The sequence below is a fragment of the Bufo bufo genome, chromosome 1, assembly GCF_905171765.1.
Source record: "Bufo bufo chromosome 1, aBufBuf1.1, whole genome shotgun sequence".
Classification (NCBI taxonomy): domain Eukaryota; kingdom Metazoa; phylum Chordata; class Amphibia; order Anura; family Bufonidae; genus Bufo; species Bufo bufo.
In genome coordinates, this window is record NC_053389.1 from 532,622,501 (window position 1) to 532,639,924 (window position 17,424).

Here is a 17,424-nt window from a genome sequence, read left to right on the forward strand (position 1 = left end):
GTGATGGGGATGAGCCTCCCCAGCCTTGGATAACCCCTTTAACCAATATGTGGCAATAAATGATTTATGCAAGAAGACTAAGCCTGAGTGCAACATTTTTAATTACATGCAATTACAAAAGAATTGAGATGCAGGTGCTGGAGTTAAAACTGCTAAATATTTTTCGGGGCACATCTCCTTTAAGGCGAATGGGATTTAGACACTATTATTATGATTAGGCGGGGAAGACGGTAGAGATAGCAGCCGGAATGTTGTGTGCCAGCATTGTTCCTGCCCGGTAGAACAGTGAGCGGACTGCTCTGAACGATAAACAAAAAGCGATTGGCCGAGAACTGGCGTTGCTTCCGTTACCAAGCAACCAGCAGCCGCCCCCGGAAGTACCCTGCAGTTCTGTGACAGATACCGGAAGTAGAAAGGAATGGAGCGCGGCGGCTCAATTAGAAGCGGGGATGCCGGATCCGTGCGCTGGTGAGAGGCGGCTGTGACGTCATTTGGGGTTTTGCAAGGCAATGTATTTCTGTCTATGGGATTGTATGCCATCCTTTTATCCGTGTGCCCGCCTCTAGATAGCTGCATAGAGATTTCTGTTCTGTGCCACAGTAACGTGTACGATCTGAAGTGCAATGTACAGGTCACCGGAATATTACCATGTAAAGTGATGAGTGGGCATGCTGTCCTCCCTGTACACACCAGCCGTGGTGATCGCCATCATTCCTTATCCCAGCACAGCATATTGTGTCCCCAGCCTGCAGAAATGTATAGGGGATCAGCAGGGATCTGACCCCCCACACCACCCAGTGATCAGCAGGGATCTGACCCTCCGCACCACCCAGTGATCAGCAGGGATCTGACCCCCCGCACCACCCAGTGATCAGCAGGGATCTGACCCCCCACACCACCCAGTGATCAGCAGGGATCTGACCCCCCGCACCACCCAGTGATCAGCAGGGATCTGACCCTCCGCACCACCCAGTGATCAGCAGGGATCTGACCCTCCGCACCGCCCAGTGATCAGCAGGGATCTGACCCCCCACACCACCCAGTGATCAGCAGGGATCTGACCCCCCGCACCACCCAGTGATCAGCAGGGATCTGACCCTCCGCACCACCCAGTGATCAGCAGGGATCTGACCCTCCGCACCACCCAGTGATCAGCAGGGATCTGACCCCCCGCACCACCCAGTGATCAGCAGGGATCTGACCCCCCGCACCACCCAGTGATCAGCAGGGATCTGACCCCCCGCACCACCCAGTGATCAGCAGGGATCTGACCCTCCGCACCACCCAGTGATCAGCAGGGATCTGACCCTCCGCACCGCCCAGTGATCAGCAGGGATCTGACCCTCCGCACCGCCCAGTGATCAGCAGGGATCTGACCCTCCGCACCGCCCAGTGATCAGCAGGGATCTGACCCTCTGCACCGCCCAGTGATCAGCAGGGATCTGACCCTCCGCACCACCCAGTGATCAGCAGGGATCTGACCCTCCGCACCACCCAGTGATCAGCAGGGATCTGACCCTCCGCACCACCCAGTGATCAGCAGGGATCTGACCCTCCGCACCACCCAGTGATCAGCAGGGATCTGACCCTCCGCACCACCCAGTGATCAGCAGGGATCTGACCCTCCGCACCACCCAGTGATCAGCAGGGATCTGACCCTCCAGTGATCAGCAGCTCAGGACTACACTGTGTAGTGGGTGTATTGCATTAGGAGCAAGGGTGCAGTGACCAGCACTGTCCACTACACAATGGGGGGAGCAGTGTAGCTTCAGCACCTTGTGTCCAGCAGTGGAGCTACACATAAACATTTAAGCATCGGGGGTGCAGGGTGTCAGACCCCTGCCGATCTGCTATTGGTTTACCCCCTTAATTACAAATCATTCCTGGTGCACAGCCATGGAAATCACAGGGATGCCAGAGTTGTCACAGCATTATAGCCATAAAACCTTCACCAGCATCTGGGCAGCATACAGACGCAGTCATTTATTTAGACCAGCGTTTTAGACAAAACAAGCATAGAAAATGGTAAATGAGACGGGCCTTTCCCCTTCTTTTTAGACTTGGCGAGAGCAGAGAAAAGGCGCAGATTGTGGTGCAAATAACCAAAAAACTGGTGTATATATTATAGTAAATGACCCCCACAGTGTTTTAGAGCGGTTGGCCTATCTCAGACTTGGATAGCATACTTGTAGGATATGCCATCAAAGTCCGATAGGTACCACCTCTTGGATCCAAAATGAAGCAGAGCACACAGCGCATGCTCAGGTACTCTCCATTCACTGCTATGGTAGTTCCAAAAATAGCTAAGCGAGTGCACTTGGCTATTCTCTGCAGGCCCATAACAGCACACCATGCATGGGACTCCCAGAAATATCCAAGCCAGCGCTCATCAATTTATGAAACTCCCATATAAGTGAATGGAGGGTGGCTGTCTTGCGTGGTGTGCAGGGCTGGTGCAAGGATTTTTGCCACCCTAGGCAAAAGCTAATTTTGCCGCCCCTTGACTCTGCCCATTGACCACACCCCTTTACCCGCCCCTTTTTCAGCCACCTATTGCATGCAACATTTAACTATGGTCGTGTACCCTGTGCCAGTCTATGGTCGCGTACCCTGTGCCAGACTGACTATGGTCATGTATATATAATATCCAGCCATTGTCTGCCACCTAGTACCATCCCAGTGATGCCAATCACTCTGCGCTGTTCAGCAGGTTGGCGCACCAAACACGAGCAGTGCCACCTATTCACTGCCAGGCGCCATTCAGCCACTGTCTGAAATCCTGTGCCACCAGGGCAACATAAAACAGTATGCTGTCTTGTGCCCTCTGCCAGTCTGGCACTGTCCTGCACCCTGTACCATTCATAGCCCTTTAGACAGTCTGTGCCACCTATTAGGCTCCATGTGCCACTGCTGGGCACCCTGTGCCAGTCAGAATCTATGGCCCCTAGTCAAGCAGCAGGTGTGGCCTTACCCCTGTACACAAGTGTGTGCCACCCTGCTGCCAGTCACTGTCCTGCAGCCTCTGACACCCTAGTGCAGGTTGTCAGAGTGCGGTTGCCAGGGGTGCTCACCAGGTTCTGCTCCTCGCTGTGCTCCAGGTCCACATTGCCTTGGCTCTTGCCAAGATCATGTGTCTTCGGCGCGTGATCCCGCGAGACCCACCTCTGGAGGTCACTGGTCTTGCTTGAGTGCGCGCCCGAAGTCAGGGCCGGTGCAAGGATTTTTGTCAACACAAGCCCCCCCCCCCATCATTTCACATTTCTGCCCCTAATGATTCATGTCCATTTCTTGCCCCCCCCCCCATCATTTCACATTTCTGCCCCTCATGATTCATGTCCATTTCTTGCCCCCCTCATGTGCTAATATCATAGTGCCATCCTATCCCCCTGCCCCCTAATGTGCCAGTATCAAGTGCCTCTCTCCTGCCCCCTCCATGTGCCAGTATCATGGCGCCAATAGCCCCCCCTCCCCTGTGGCAGTAAAGTAACAGTCCGGTATTTAAAAAAAAAACACTTTCAGAAAAGTTTCTCCTGGGATTCGAACTCAAAACCTTCCACATCAGAGGCAAGGCATTTGCCCACACAGCTATGAGAGCAGTATAACCAGGTACTTAAAAAAAAAAATAAGACTTCTACTGTAGATAACTTTGGTAGTGTACATCCATACACATGACAGCTGCCCCAGTACACTGTGTATGCATGTAGCAGAGCTGGGTGTGTTGGGGCAGCTGTCATGTGTATGGATGTATACTAGGTATCAAAGTTACCTACAGTAGAAGTTATAGTTATATATATATATATATATATATATTATATCTTTTTTTTAAAGTAACTGTCAATACAACTTTCATAGCTGTGTGGGTAAATGCCTTGCCTCTGATGTGAAAGGTCGTGAGTTCGAATCCCAGGATAAACTTTTCTGAAAGACAGCCTAAAGGAGATTTAAATACACCAGTCTCGTAGCTGTGTGTCAGCTGATTGCTCTGCCCGAAGTGACTGAACAAACTTATACTGCGATGCTGCGAGCGCATCCGGCCGGCAAGTACAGGAAGAGAAGGAGATGATGTCAGATGGGGGCGGCGGCCGGGTGCTACTGCTTGGGATTCGGACTCCAGAGTGACGGCGCCCCCAGGCAGAGTGCGCTCTACGCGGTGGCCTAATGGGTGGCGCCGACCCTGGTGGTGTGCTCTCCTTCTCTTCAGGGAGCCCATTCATGATATAGTTGCGGATCCAGTAGGTGGGACCCGCACCTACCTGACATTGATGGCATATCCTAGAAATATGCCATCAATGTCTGGGATGAGACAACCCCTTTAATTCTTTCCTTGCAGATTTGCAAGGCGTTCTCAGAGAATGTCTCTGCTCCCGCAGATTGTATTCTGGACACTTGCAGTTAGTGTTTTAAATAATAGCATTATATGAGGGAATGGTAAATTGTGGGTATCCCCCAATATATATTTTAGGCCTCGTTCACAAAACTGTTTCTCCTTTCTGTTCTCCGGCTCCGTTGAGGAGCAGGAGAACGGAAAGGATGGATTCTGCAGATAACTGAGACCTAACTGAGCGTAACAGAGTCTATAGTCTATGGGGTCTTTAGGCTCCGTTATGCTCAGTTAGGTCTCAGTTATCTGCAGAATCTGTCCTTTCCGTTTTCTTGCTCCTCAACGGAGCCGGAGAACGGAAAGGAGAAACGGTGATGTGAACGAGGCCTTAGAGTGACACCATGCTACTTGGTAACATAGCATTACCCAGTATTGGTAGGAGACCTGCACCTTACTTTAAGGTCAGCTTTATTCCGCTAACACCTAAGATAGAGAGTATAGCCTTAGAAAGGATTGCCTGGCGGATTTAAAGGCTTAGTGGTATAAAATAATAAGTCATACTAACCTAGCCACTAGCTCCACTGCTTCCAGGTCCCTATTGACGCACAGTCAATGACCATTCAGCCAGTCACCGCCAGCTGTGTAGCGCCATGTCTTTAAATGATATTTGTGTAGTGATACTATAGGTGCGAAGCAGATTGTTACAGATCACTTGTGCGGTAAAGGTTAAAAAAAATTTTTTTTTAAAAAGCACCACATTACTGTTTGGAAAGGTTCTGCAGCAATTTTCTATGTATTATGTAACTTATTAGAATTTGGACAAATCCAAATTGATCAGCTTTAATTGCTCGAATTACCTTCATTGGGCGGATGGATGGCGTGTCTCGGAAAGATGCTGGAACATCATAACAATAGAATAGGTTTGGATTCCAGCACATAGGAAATCCCTGCAAACCAGAGTCTTTGGGGGAGACTTACCAAAACTGGTGCAAAAGAAAACTGGAGTAGTTGCCCATAGCAACCAATAAGAGTCCACCTTTCATTTTCAGAGGAGCTCTGAAAAATGAAAGGTGGAATCTGACTGGTTGCTATGGGCAACTAAGCCACCAGTTTTCCTTTCACACCGGTTTTGATAAACCTTGTCCATAATCTATGCTAAGCAAAAAGTGCGTACACCTGTACACATTTCCAGGCCTTCTGGGCTCTTAGTCATGAATAGAGCCCGGAGGGGCTTGAAACGCATAGAGTCCCATGTGTATGCATTTTTTTAACTTGGCGTAAATAAAGACTCTGATTTTAAAGGATATTAAAATGGGCTTGTCCTGCAGCTTTGTGGGTTAAGGCTCATGGAACTCCTCGTATTTACAGTGGGGGTTATATTATCGCACATACAGTATGTGAACCCTTTGGAATGATATGGATTTCTGCACAAATTGGTCATAAAATGTGATCTGATCTTCATCTAAGTCACAACAATATACAATCACAGTCTGCTTAAACTAATAACACACAAAGAATTAAATGTTACCATGTTTTTATTGAACACACCATGTAAATATTCACAGTGCAGGTGGAAAAAGTATGTGAACCCCTAGACTAATGACATCTCCAAGAGCTAATTGGAGTGAGGTGTCAGCCAACTGGAGTCCAATCAATGAGATGAGATTGGAGGTGTTGGTTACAGCTGCCCTGCCCTATAAAAAACACACACCAGTTCTGGGTTTGCTTTTCACAAGAAGCATTGCCTGATGTGAATGATGCCTCGCACAAAAGAGCTCTCAGAAGACCTACAATTAAGAATTGTTGACTTTCATAAAGCTGGAAAGGGTTATAAAAGTATCTCCAAAAGCCTTGCTGTTCATCAGTCCACGGTAAGACAAATTGTCTATAAATGGAGAAAGTTCAGCACTGCTGCTACTCTCCCTAGGAGTGGCCGTCCTGTAAAGATGACTGCAAGAGCACAACGCAGATCAGATCACATTTTATGACCAATTTGTGCAGAAATCCATATCATTCCAAAGGGTTCACATATTTTTTCTTGCAACTGTATGTATTTTACTTGTGATAATGTATACATTATTGTACATTGTGTTTCAGACGTAACTATTCATGCGGTTCATCAACATGAAGTTGGTAAAGTCTGTTCCTGAGAGATAACCGTGCAGCCATCAAGATGAATAGCATCACTCAGCTCTTTGGTGACCTGTGCGAATCGCACTTGACAGGATTCCCATGGAAAGCTGGTCTAGGTGTTAGAAGCCAAAGCAAGAAGAGAACCAAAAACCATCTCAAGAGATTGGCCTACGACACCCTCTTTATCCATTTGTACCAAGAAGAGACTCGTAAGCTGCAGTCAAAAACGCCCAAGTTGCCAGTGAAAAATAAAATGATAATGCTGTCCTTTAATTTGCGTATTGCTGGCATGAATTCAGAGGCAGATCGTCTGGAGGAGTTGATGGAATATGTGGAAAAGTTTAGTGGTGAACAGTTCACAAATCTCTGTGCTGTACTAGAGCTTCTAGTAGATCTTGCAGGCACAGGTCCACCTCAGGTTCTTCCACCAAAACGAGACCTTTTTCAGAACAACAAGTATGTGGACCGAAACCCACAGTATCAAGGCTATGACTATTACGATGTCAGCGTATTTGAAGCTGACATTGGGGCATTTTTGGCTTACCAAGAGTTTGACATAAGCAACACAATCAACAGTACTCTTCAGATCATGGAGGCTGCACCGGGTACTGGTCTTCCAGCCATAGGTGACTTTTCCCAGAACTTTTACACTAGTGACAAGTTTGAGAAGGAAACGCGTGTATCCCTCTTCGGAGCCCTTGTTCACACCCGAACAAATGATATGGATATTAAATTGGATTTTCCTCCAGTACCGGACAGTGCGGACCTCTCTGGATTAGACATAAAAGTACGTATTTTTCTGTTTGTATCCTGATGCATAACAAATACAAAAAAAAATAGATACATTTTGTCCAACATCCAGACAAAGAATAAAAATTGATATGGCTTGATATCGGACTTTCCCAACACCCCCACTTTGTACAGCTAAACAGCTTGTCCCTGAAATACTAAGTATGATGCACAAACCTGGATGCCATTATCAATTCTGAAGCCTCAGGTTTCATGCGCACGACTGTATTGAGAATTCCAGTTGCCCATGGAGTGGAGGGCATTATATTCATTACTAGGTCAGAGCACACAGGAAAAAGTAGAATTGCTTTGAGGTGACAACTAGTTTTGGTTCTCTGGGTAGATAATAAGTGAGGATTACTTAAAAAAAAATTCCAGTACCATATTCTTATATGACTGAGGTTCCAGCCTCTAGACATCTTGGGGTTTCCAAAAGACAGTCATCTGTCCACCCCTGAGATGTGACAGTGTTCTTGCTTCCAGGTCCCACAGAGTATTGATCAGTCTGAAGATGAAGGGTTCCAATCTGCATCAAATATGACTCCTGATTCTCAGTCAGAGCCAAGTGCGACACCGGACATTGATCTCTGGGAGGCCATCCTCACATATGGTCCAAGTAAACGGCGCTGTTGGGAAAGAATAGGATTGTAAGTTGTACATATTTTTTACTTTTAAATATCTTAAAAAATTTAAAGATAACCTTTCTCCTGACAGGCCTGTTTTAATAGCTTCATACATTCCCCATGTAATAACAATTCTGGAGCATCTATTCTTATGTCTCTATGTTGTTCCATTCCTTTATTATTTCTATTAGAAGTTATGACTGAATTGCTAGCAGTCTGCAGTAAGGGTACAGAGGGGTGTTACCAGTTGGGGGTGTGTACCTGAACAGATGGACAATGGCAGCACTGACTGGATAGAGAGAGTCTGTGCAGGTACACCCCCCCCCCCCCAACTAGTTACCTCCCCTCTGTACCCTTACTGCAGACTGCTAGCAATTCATTAATAACTTCTAGTAGAAATAATAAAGGAATGGCACAACATACAGCCATAAGAATAGATGTTTCAGAATTATTACATGGGGAATGCATGAAGCTATTAAAACAGGCATGTCAGGAGAGGTGAAAGGTCCTCTTTAAAATTCAATAGTTTCTTTATGTATACCAAATTAAGTTTTGCTACCCAAAGGCGGTGAAGGCTCACTACCTCTGTGGTCTGCCAATGGATTTGGATTTGAGACGACTGGCACATTATCAGTCAGTCTGATCCTATAATTCTGTCTAATTTATGCTTATTGACTTCTTTTTAGTATAATTGAATTGGAAAAGCTGTGTTGAGAGTTTTTTTTATGGGAGCAGCCCTGCAGTAACCAGCACCGTGCGCTGCACAATGGTCAGAGCTGTGTAGTTCCAGCACTTATTGATCGGCGGGGGTGGATGGTGTCAGACCTCCACCAATCTGATATGGATGAGCTATCCTTCAGATGTTAAATCCTGGAGAACCTCTTTAAGTAAACTATTTCTTCCAAGCTTCTTTGGTTTAGCTCCTCCTTGCCTTCATATGCTGTAATAAACTGTATGCAGTATTACAATGGATCAATGCACAGACACGCCACTTCTGCTGTAGTCCTCCAGGCAAAAGAGAAGATCCCTACCTCACGGAGGCAGGCAGAGAAGCTTTCGACAAGATGTATAAAATTTATGAAGGAAATCTACAAATCCTCACTAATACGGTGATGCAGTCCCCAGCACACGTGATGCTTAAAGAATCGGAGCTGGTAAAGGATGTGCTCAATGTTCTCATTGGAGTTGTGTCTGCGACATTCTCTTTCAACCAGGTAAATCCGTGTTTCCGTCCGTTTACTAACATTAAAGTTGCCGGTATTTGATAAGGATTCTGCACAACAAACTTCCGTACAGTTCTAAGTGAATGGGACTTTCTAGACCCCATTTATGTACCGTAGAAACAGCCATGATTATAAGGCTGTGTCTGAACTCACCCTTATTATGCTGCCATTTGTAAGGTACAGCCTTACCAAGATCAATGCAACTTTCCACAGAGCAATTGTGTAATATAGTCTAAAGGCATCAATCATGTAATCACTATGTCATCTATATTTGCAGTCCAGTCAGACCTTCCTGGTTAAGCAGGGCATCTATGTCTCTGGGACGTCCCCTGAAAACATAGGAAACCTGTTGGCACAAGTGGCAGACTATGGCACCTACTACACCAGACTGAGCAATTTCTCTCTGCAGACACTTCTTGATTCATCACAAAATAAAGGCCTTGTATTTCAGGTAATTCTGACCACAGGCTTTATGAAGCTAAAGTTTAAAAAACTATGATCTCCTTTGCAGTGAATTAATTATTGTATTGGCCTTTATTGTATTACGGGATAAAAAAAGAACAAAAAAACTTTTTTGCAATTTTTGTGAAAAAATGTACACTTTTTCTCTGTTGTCGCCTGCATGTATTCTCAAACATTGCAGGCTGCGCAGTCCCTTTCAGTGGGAAATTTGTCTGACAAGTCACAGCTCTCTGTAGCTCGATCCATATCCAAGCTGACATCTTTAGAACCAAATAAAATAAACTTAAAAAGAATGTCCGCTTTATGAATGTTCAGAACAGCAGAGAGAGTTGTCAGAGCGCACGTTTGACAAATTTGACACTGAATGGAACTGAGCAGCTTGTAATGTTTGAGAATGCGTGAAGGCTGCAGAACATACATAAATAAAGCATTTTTTTCATATAGGGAATACGGATATGACAATGAAGCACATAGGGGCACATTTATTAAGACTGGCGTTTTAGACGCCGGTCTTAATAAGCCCTATAGCTGGCGGTAGATCGCCCAAGTTATGTAGAGGCGCCACGCTGATTCTAAATGTAAGACAGTTTCCCTGCTGTCTTACAGTTAGATCATTTTCTATGATCTAAATGATGAATGAGACGGGCCTGCCGACCGCCTCTGCCCATGCCAAGCCCACATTTTTTAGACCTGGCATGAGTGGGGAAGAAGTCACAGATTCTGCCGCAACATGACATGCAACAGAATATGCGCCAGATATACACCACAAAAGTGACGTATATCTGGTCATAAATGACCCCCATAATGCATAAACTCCATCATGTTCAATCAATACGTTAGAGATGGCAGAGTGAGCTGCAAAACGAGAGCAGCAACATTTTTATAAAAAAATAATAATAATAAAATGCAGATATATACAGCCAATTCAATTAAAAATGACTCCAAAGGTGGTCCATAGCTGTTTATATTGAATAGTGAAGAGTTCTGCTGTGTATTTCAGCTCCTCACCATTTTTCAGATCTGTTCTGCATGTGTATTTGAATAAATACATAGAATTACGGTAAATTTTCTATATATATCTCTATTTGCAGGCGTTTAAAAGTGGCCTGCGAAAATACCTGCAGTACTACCGGGCATGTGTTTTATCAACTTCAAGTACTCTCTCTCTTCTTACAATCAGCTTTCTTTTCCGGAAACTAGGACGTCAACTAAGGTGACTACTAATGGGTATATGACATCAAGCAAATTTTTCGAACCAAAAAAAAAAGTTCTTACAGCACAGAGATTTAGAGAACTATCATCTTTTTCAATCTCATATATAAGGCTATTTTCACACTAGCGTCAGTGTGATCCGGCAGGCCGTTCCGTCGTCGGGTGCGGATCCGTCTACAAATGCATTGCAAGAACGGATCCGTCTCCCCGCTTGTCATGCGGATGGACGGATCCGTCTTGCAGTCCTTTTCACAGTTTTCCCGGTCTGTGCATGTGCAGACCGGAAGGACGGATCCGTCCTTCAGTTGTTTTGCAATGCCGGATCCAGCACTAATGCAAGTCCATGGGAATTAATGCCGGATCCGGCATTCCGGCGACTGATCAGGCATTTTGGACGGACATAATACAGCAGCATGCTGCGCTATTATGTCCGGCCAAAACGCCTGACAGTGACTGAACGGAAGGCATACTGATTCAAACTGAATGGATTACTATCCATTCAGAATGCATGGGGATATGCCTGATCAGTTCTTTTCCGGCATAGAGCCCCTGTGACGGAACTCTATGCTGGAAAAGAATAACGCTAGTGTGACAGTACCCTAAGAAAATAGTACAGAAACATTAAGTATGAAAAAACAGGTCAACGGCATATGAAAAGACCTACATAGGGTAGTATGGAGATGAAAGGGAGCAGGGACTGATGAGGACTGGCAGAGACACCTAGATGACATAATTTCAGACATCCTGTGCAAACTGCAAGGCTAAAAGAAAAGGACTTTACGCTGTACTGGAGCCTTCAGGTTGGCAGTAAGGTTATGCTTCTCTATACTATGGGAACATGTAGCCATAGAGGGAACATCCTGTCTTTTCCATAGAGCCGGAATGCAGCTTGGGCCCACACTTATCAGCCGTCTAAGGCTTGGTTCACATTAGCAGTGCAGTAAAAATAAATACAAAAAACTAACGGGGGGCCAGTGGTGTCCATCATATGACAGATCCGGTGCTTCTGGTTATTTCATTTTTCCATTCTTAGATCAGGATAACAGAAAATAATACCGGACATGTGAACTTAGCAGTAGAATGAATTTTTGGTGCTCCCTGCAGTTTTAGATGAACTTTTCACTGCGTGTTATCTGATCAATCAGTTATGCCTATTTTATATCCTTACAGGTATTTAGCTGAACTTTGCTGCATTGGGACAGTTGGTCCAGGATCCACTAGGACAAGCCACCCTTCCTTTCCTACAGTGAGTCCCCTGGCTAAGTGCTGTCATCTTGTTCATTTACCTGCATTTTGAAGTTTATTTCCAAAAATATTCTTCAGTACCGCTTGTTTGACACAGGTAGCCTGTATTGCTTATTACTGTGTGCTATTATATAATTCCTATGGGCCAGTTTTACAGAGGTATGGAGGGAAATGGCCATCATTTTTTGTCTTAGGACTTGAACAGGGAATCCCCTACACATAGATACTTTCCATTTAGCCATACGTCTTCTGCAGTGGACATTGGTTCCATGTTCTCATCAGTGAAGATGGAGTTTGATCATCAAAGAATTGATCGTTCCAAAGCTTTTCTCCCTCACATAGGCTGCACTGCTGAAAGTAGTGCATGGATTTGTGTGACGTGGAGCAGTATATGTATACAGGACAAAAGAGCGTGCCCATAGAGGTGTGTGCTGTCCTAATATCCACAGGGTACAGTGGAGGCTTGGGAGGTGCAGGGGACATCAGCAAGCATATCCCCAAGACAGCTTGTGATTTCTTTGTGTTACTTTGTTTTTACATTATGTTCTTCTTGTTTCTCCTCAGGGTGTTAAATTGCTATCATACCTTTACAAAGAAGCCCTTGAAAACAACAGCAATGAAAATTACCCCATCTTGTTATCGCTTTTAAAATTTAGTTGTGAACCATACACAAGGTGAGTGAGTAGCTTTCCAAACCTACAGAGTCATTGGTTTGAGGCTCCTTGTGCCTGGTTCTGCCATATAAGGCCTCCTGCACACGACCGTATGGCTTTTTCAGTGTTTTTCACGGATCCGTTGTTCCGTTTTTTGTTTCCGTTTCTGTTCCGTTTTTCCGTATTGCATATACAGTATACAGTAATTACATAGATAAAATTGGGCTTTGCATAACATTTCCAATAAATGGTTCCGCAAAAACGAAACGGAAGACATACGGATGCATTTCTGTATGTGTTCCGTTTTTTTGCGGACCCATTGACTTGAATGGAGCCACGGAACGTGATTTGCGGGCAATAATAGGACATGTTCTATCTTTGAACGGAAATACGGAAACGGAATGCATGCGGAGTACATTCCGTTTTTTTTGCGGAACCATTGAAATGAATGGTTCCATATACGGAACGCAAAAAACGGCCAGTAAACGGGGAAAAAAAACGGTTGTTTGCAGGAGGCCTAACAGATATGTTTTAGGTCTCATTCGGACGGCCGTATGTGTTTTGCGGTCCGCAAATTGCAGATCTGCAAAACATGGATACCGGCCCTTCTGCGCTTTGCAATTTGCGGACCGCACATGGCCGTCACTCTTATAGAAAATGCCTATTCTTGTCCGCAATTGCGTTCAAGAATAGGACATGCTCTATATTTTTTGCGGGGCTGCCGAAAGGAACAACAGATGCGGACAGCACACGGTGTGCTGTCCGCATCTTTTGCAGCCCAATTGAACTGAATGGGTCCGGACCCGTGCCGCAAAAATGCGGAACAAAACATACGGCCGTCTGAATGAGCCTTTAAGCTGAGGTTGGTTTTTCGTTATGCTATGGAAGTGTTTACTGAACAGAAATGTACGTTGTTCACATTTGATCCTGTTAGTTCACTTGGTGGATGACTTAGTGCACATCTGTCTAGTTTTACTTTTCCATTGTCTCCTGTCTATAAGCTTCTTGTAATAAATTACATTTTCTACTATTAAATATGCCGTGTCACCTCTCCGTATCCAAAAGAGATTGGCAGCACTCCTTATAATTTCAAAGCATCAAGTGTGTTTATTCACCAGGTAACATCATAACAGAGCGACGTTTCGACTCACATAAGTCTTAATCTGGCTTGAGAAAGACTCATGTGAGTCGAAACGTCGCTCTGATATGATGTTACCTGGTGAATAAACACACTTGATGCTTTGAAATTATAAGGAGTGCTGCCAATCTCTTTTGGATACTAGTACTGGGACCACCGAGCCAAGGCCCTATACTGCGTGCACCCACAAATCCTTTTTGAGGATCTGGCGTTTGGAGGATTACCCCCTATGGATGGACCTTAACCTTATTAGGTAACGTAGTGCTGCTCCGATCTATTTTTTTGTACTGTCACCTCTCCGGACATGTCTGTTTTAGTAATTACTTACATTCCCCATGTATTTTGGAGCGTCTATTCCTGCCATCTATTCCTACCATCTATATTGTGCCAGTTCTCTGTTATTCCTAATAGAAGCATATGAATGTATCACCAGCAGTCTGCAATAAAGGTGGTTACCAGTTTGGGGAGGGGGTACGTGCACAGTCTGATACCAGCAGCACTGATTGCATAATGGCAGACTGTGCAAGGATTTCCACTCAACTGGTAACACCCAGATGGACCTTTATTGCAGACTGCTGGCAATTCATTCATAAAGGTCTAGTAGTAATAATTGAGGTGTGGCACAACACAAATATAAGAATAGATTTTCCAGAACTATTACTACATGGGAATGCAATATTTATTAAAACTAACATGTCAGGAGAAGTGACTGGTCCTTTTTAACAAAGGCCAATTTTAAAATTATTAAACAGATTTATAAATACACTTTGGGTATGGAAAATCCTCAGCGTGTTACAGTACCAGCACATTGTGGAACAACAGCAGAAAATAACCTGCAGTGCATATTTTAACCCCTTAAGGACACAGCCTTTTTACACCTTAGGACCAGGCCATTTTTTGAAAATCTGACCAGAGTCCCTTTAAGTGCTGATAACTTTAAAACGGTTTGACTTATCCAGGCCGTTCTGAGATTGTTTTTTCGTCACATATTGTACTTCATGACACTGGTAAAATGGAGTCAAAAAAAAAATTTTTTTTGCACCAAAAAATACCTAATTTAACAAAAATTTGAAAAAAATTAGCAAATTTCAAAGTTTCAGTTTCTCTACTTCTGTAATACATAGTAATACCCCCAAAAATTGTGATGACTTTACATTCCCCATATGTCTACTTCATGTTTGAATTGTTTTGGGAATGATATTTTATTTTTTGGGGATGTTATAAGGCTTAGAAGTTTAGAAGCAAATCTTGAAATTTTTCCGAAATTTACAAAAACTCAATTTCTAGGGACCAGTTCAGGTCTCAAGTCACTTTGCGAGGCTTACATTATAGAAACCACCCAAAAATGACCCCATCTAAGAAACTACACCCCTCAAGGTATTCAAAACTGATTTTGCATACGTTGTTAACCCTTTAGGTGTTGCACAAGAGTTATTGGCAAATAGGGAGGAAATTTGAGAATTTCATTTTTTTGTCTAATTTTTCATTTTAACCCATTTTTTCCACTAACAAACCAAGGGTTAACAGCCAAACAAGACTGTATCTTTATTGCCCTGACTCTGCCATTTACAGAAACACCCAATATGTGGCCGTAAACTACTGTACGGCCACACAGCGGGGCGTAGAGTGAAAGGTGCGCCGTTTGGTTTTTGGAAGGCTGTTTTTTTTTATGGACTGGTTTATTTACACCATGTCCCATTTGAAGCCCCCTGATGCACCCCTAGAGGAGAAACTCCCTAAAAGTGACCCCATCTAAGAAACTACACCCCTCAAGGTATTCAAAACTGATTTTACATACGTCGTTAACCCTTTAGGTGTTGCACAAGAGTTATTGGCAAATGGCGATGAAATTTGAGAATTTCATTTTTTTGCCTAATTTTCCATTTTAACCCATTTTTTCCACTAACAAAGCAAGGGTTAACAGCCAAACAAGACTGTATCTTTATTGCCCTGACTCTGCTGTTTACAGAAACACCCCATATGTGGCCGTAAACTACTGTACGGGCACACAGCGGGGCGTAGAGTGAAAGGTGCGCCGTTTGGTTTTTGGAGGGCTGATTTTGCTGGACTGTTTTTTTGGCACCATGTCCCATTTGAAGCCCCCCTGATGCACCCCTAGATTATAAACTCCATAAAAGTGACCCCATCTAAGAAACTACACCCCTCAAGGTATTCAAAACTGATTTTACAAACTTTGTTAACCCTTTAGGTGTTGCACAAGATTTAATGGAAAATAGAGATACAATTTCAAAATTTCACTTTTTTGGCAGATTTTCCATTTTAATATTTTTTTTCCAGTTACAAAGCAAGGGTTAACAGCCAAACAAAACTCATTATTTATGGCCCTAATTCTGTAGTTTACAGAAACACCCCATATGTGGTCGTAAACAGCTGTACGGGCACATGGCAGGGCGCAGAAGGAAAGGAACACCATATGGTTTTTGGAAGGCATATTTTGCTGGACTGTTTTTTTTGACACCATGTCCCATTTGAAGCCCCCCTGATGCACCCCTAGAGTAGAAACTCCAAAAAAGTGACCCCATTTTAGAAACTACGGGATAGGGTGGCAGTTTTGTTGGTACTAGTTTAGGGTACATATGATTTTTGGTTGCTCTATATTACACTTTTTGTGCGGCAAGGTAACAAGAAATAGCTTTTTTGGCACCGTTTTTTTTTTGTTATTTACAACATTCATCTGACAGGTTAGATCATGTGGTAATTTTATAGAGCAGGTTGTCACGGACGCGGAGATACCTAATATGTATACAATTTTTTTTATTTATGTAAGTTTTACACAATGATTTCATTTTTAAAACCAAAAAAATGTTTTAGTGTCTCCATAGTCTAAGAGCCATAGTTTTTTCAGTTTTTGGGCGATTATCTTAAGTAGGGTCTCATTTTTTGCGGGATGAGATGACGGTTTGATTGGCATCTATTTTGGGGTGCATATGACTTTTTGATTGCTTGCTATTACACTTTTTGTGACGTAAGATGACAAAAAATGGCTTTTTTTACACCGTTTTTATTTTTATTTTTTTACGGTGGTCATCTGAGGGGTTAGATCATGTGATATTTTTATAGAGCCGGGCGATACGGACGCGGCGATACCTAATATGTATACTTTTTTTTTATTTATGTAAGTTTTACACAATGATTTCATTTTTGAAACAAAAAAAATCATGTTTTAGTGTTTCCATAGTCTAAGAGCCATAGTTTTTTCAGTTTTTGGGCGATTATCTTGGGTAGGGTATGATTTTTGCGGGATGAGATGACGGTTTGATTGTTACAATTTTGGCGTACATGCGACTTCTTTGATCACTTTTATTACCTTTTTTGGGAAGTAAGGTGGGCAAAATTTCAATTTCATCATAGTTTTTTATTTTTTATTTTTATGGTGTTCACCGTTCGGGTAAAGTAACATGACCGTTTTATAGATCAGGTCGTTACGGACGCGGCGATACCAAACATGTGTAGGGAATTTTATTTTTTTCATTTTTTATCAGTGATAAATGTGTTTTTTGATTTTTACTTTTTTTTCACTTTTATTCACTTTTTTTTGACCCAGACCCACTTGGTTCTTGAAGATCCAGTGGGTCTGATGTCTGAATAATACAGTACAGTACAA

General features: G+C 43.6%; 1 protein-coding gene across 2 annotated transcripts in view; it reads left to right on the forward strand.

Annotated features, from left to right (window-relative positions):
• The first annotated feature begins 394 nt into the window (after nucleotides 1-394).
• TUBGCP6 (tubulin gamma complex associated protein 6) overlaps nucleotides 395-17,424 on the forward strand; it is a 60,012-nt gene continuing 42,982 nt past the window's right edge. For both annotated transcript variants that reach the window (XM_040412040.1, XM_040412047.1), the window contains exons 1-8: nucleotides 395-468; nucleotides 6,419-7,241; nucleotides 7,727-7,890; nucleotides 8,870-9,080; nucleotides 9,367-9,540; nucleotides 10,643-10,764; nucleotides 11,934-12,009; nucleotides 12,573-12,682. In XM_040412040.1, coding sequence (XP_040267974.1) covers nucleotides 6,495-7,241; nucleotides 7,727-7,890; nucleotides 8,870-9,080; nucleotides 9,367-9,540; nucleotides 10,643-10,764; nucleotides 11,934-12,009; nucleotides 12,573-12,682 — 1,604 coding nt within the window. In that variant the 5' untranslated portion in view covers nucleotides 395-468; nucleotides 6,419-6,494. The remainder of the gene's footprint in view (nucleotides 469-6,418; nucleotides 7,242-7,726; nucleotides 7,891-8,869; nucleotides 9,081-9,366; nucleotides 9,541-10,642; nucleotides 10,765-11,933; nucleotides 12,010-12,572; nucleotides 12,683-17,424) is intronic.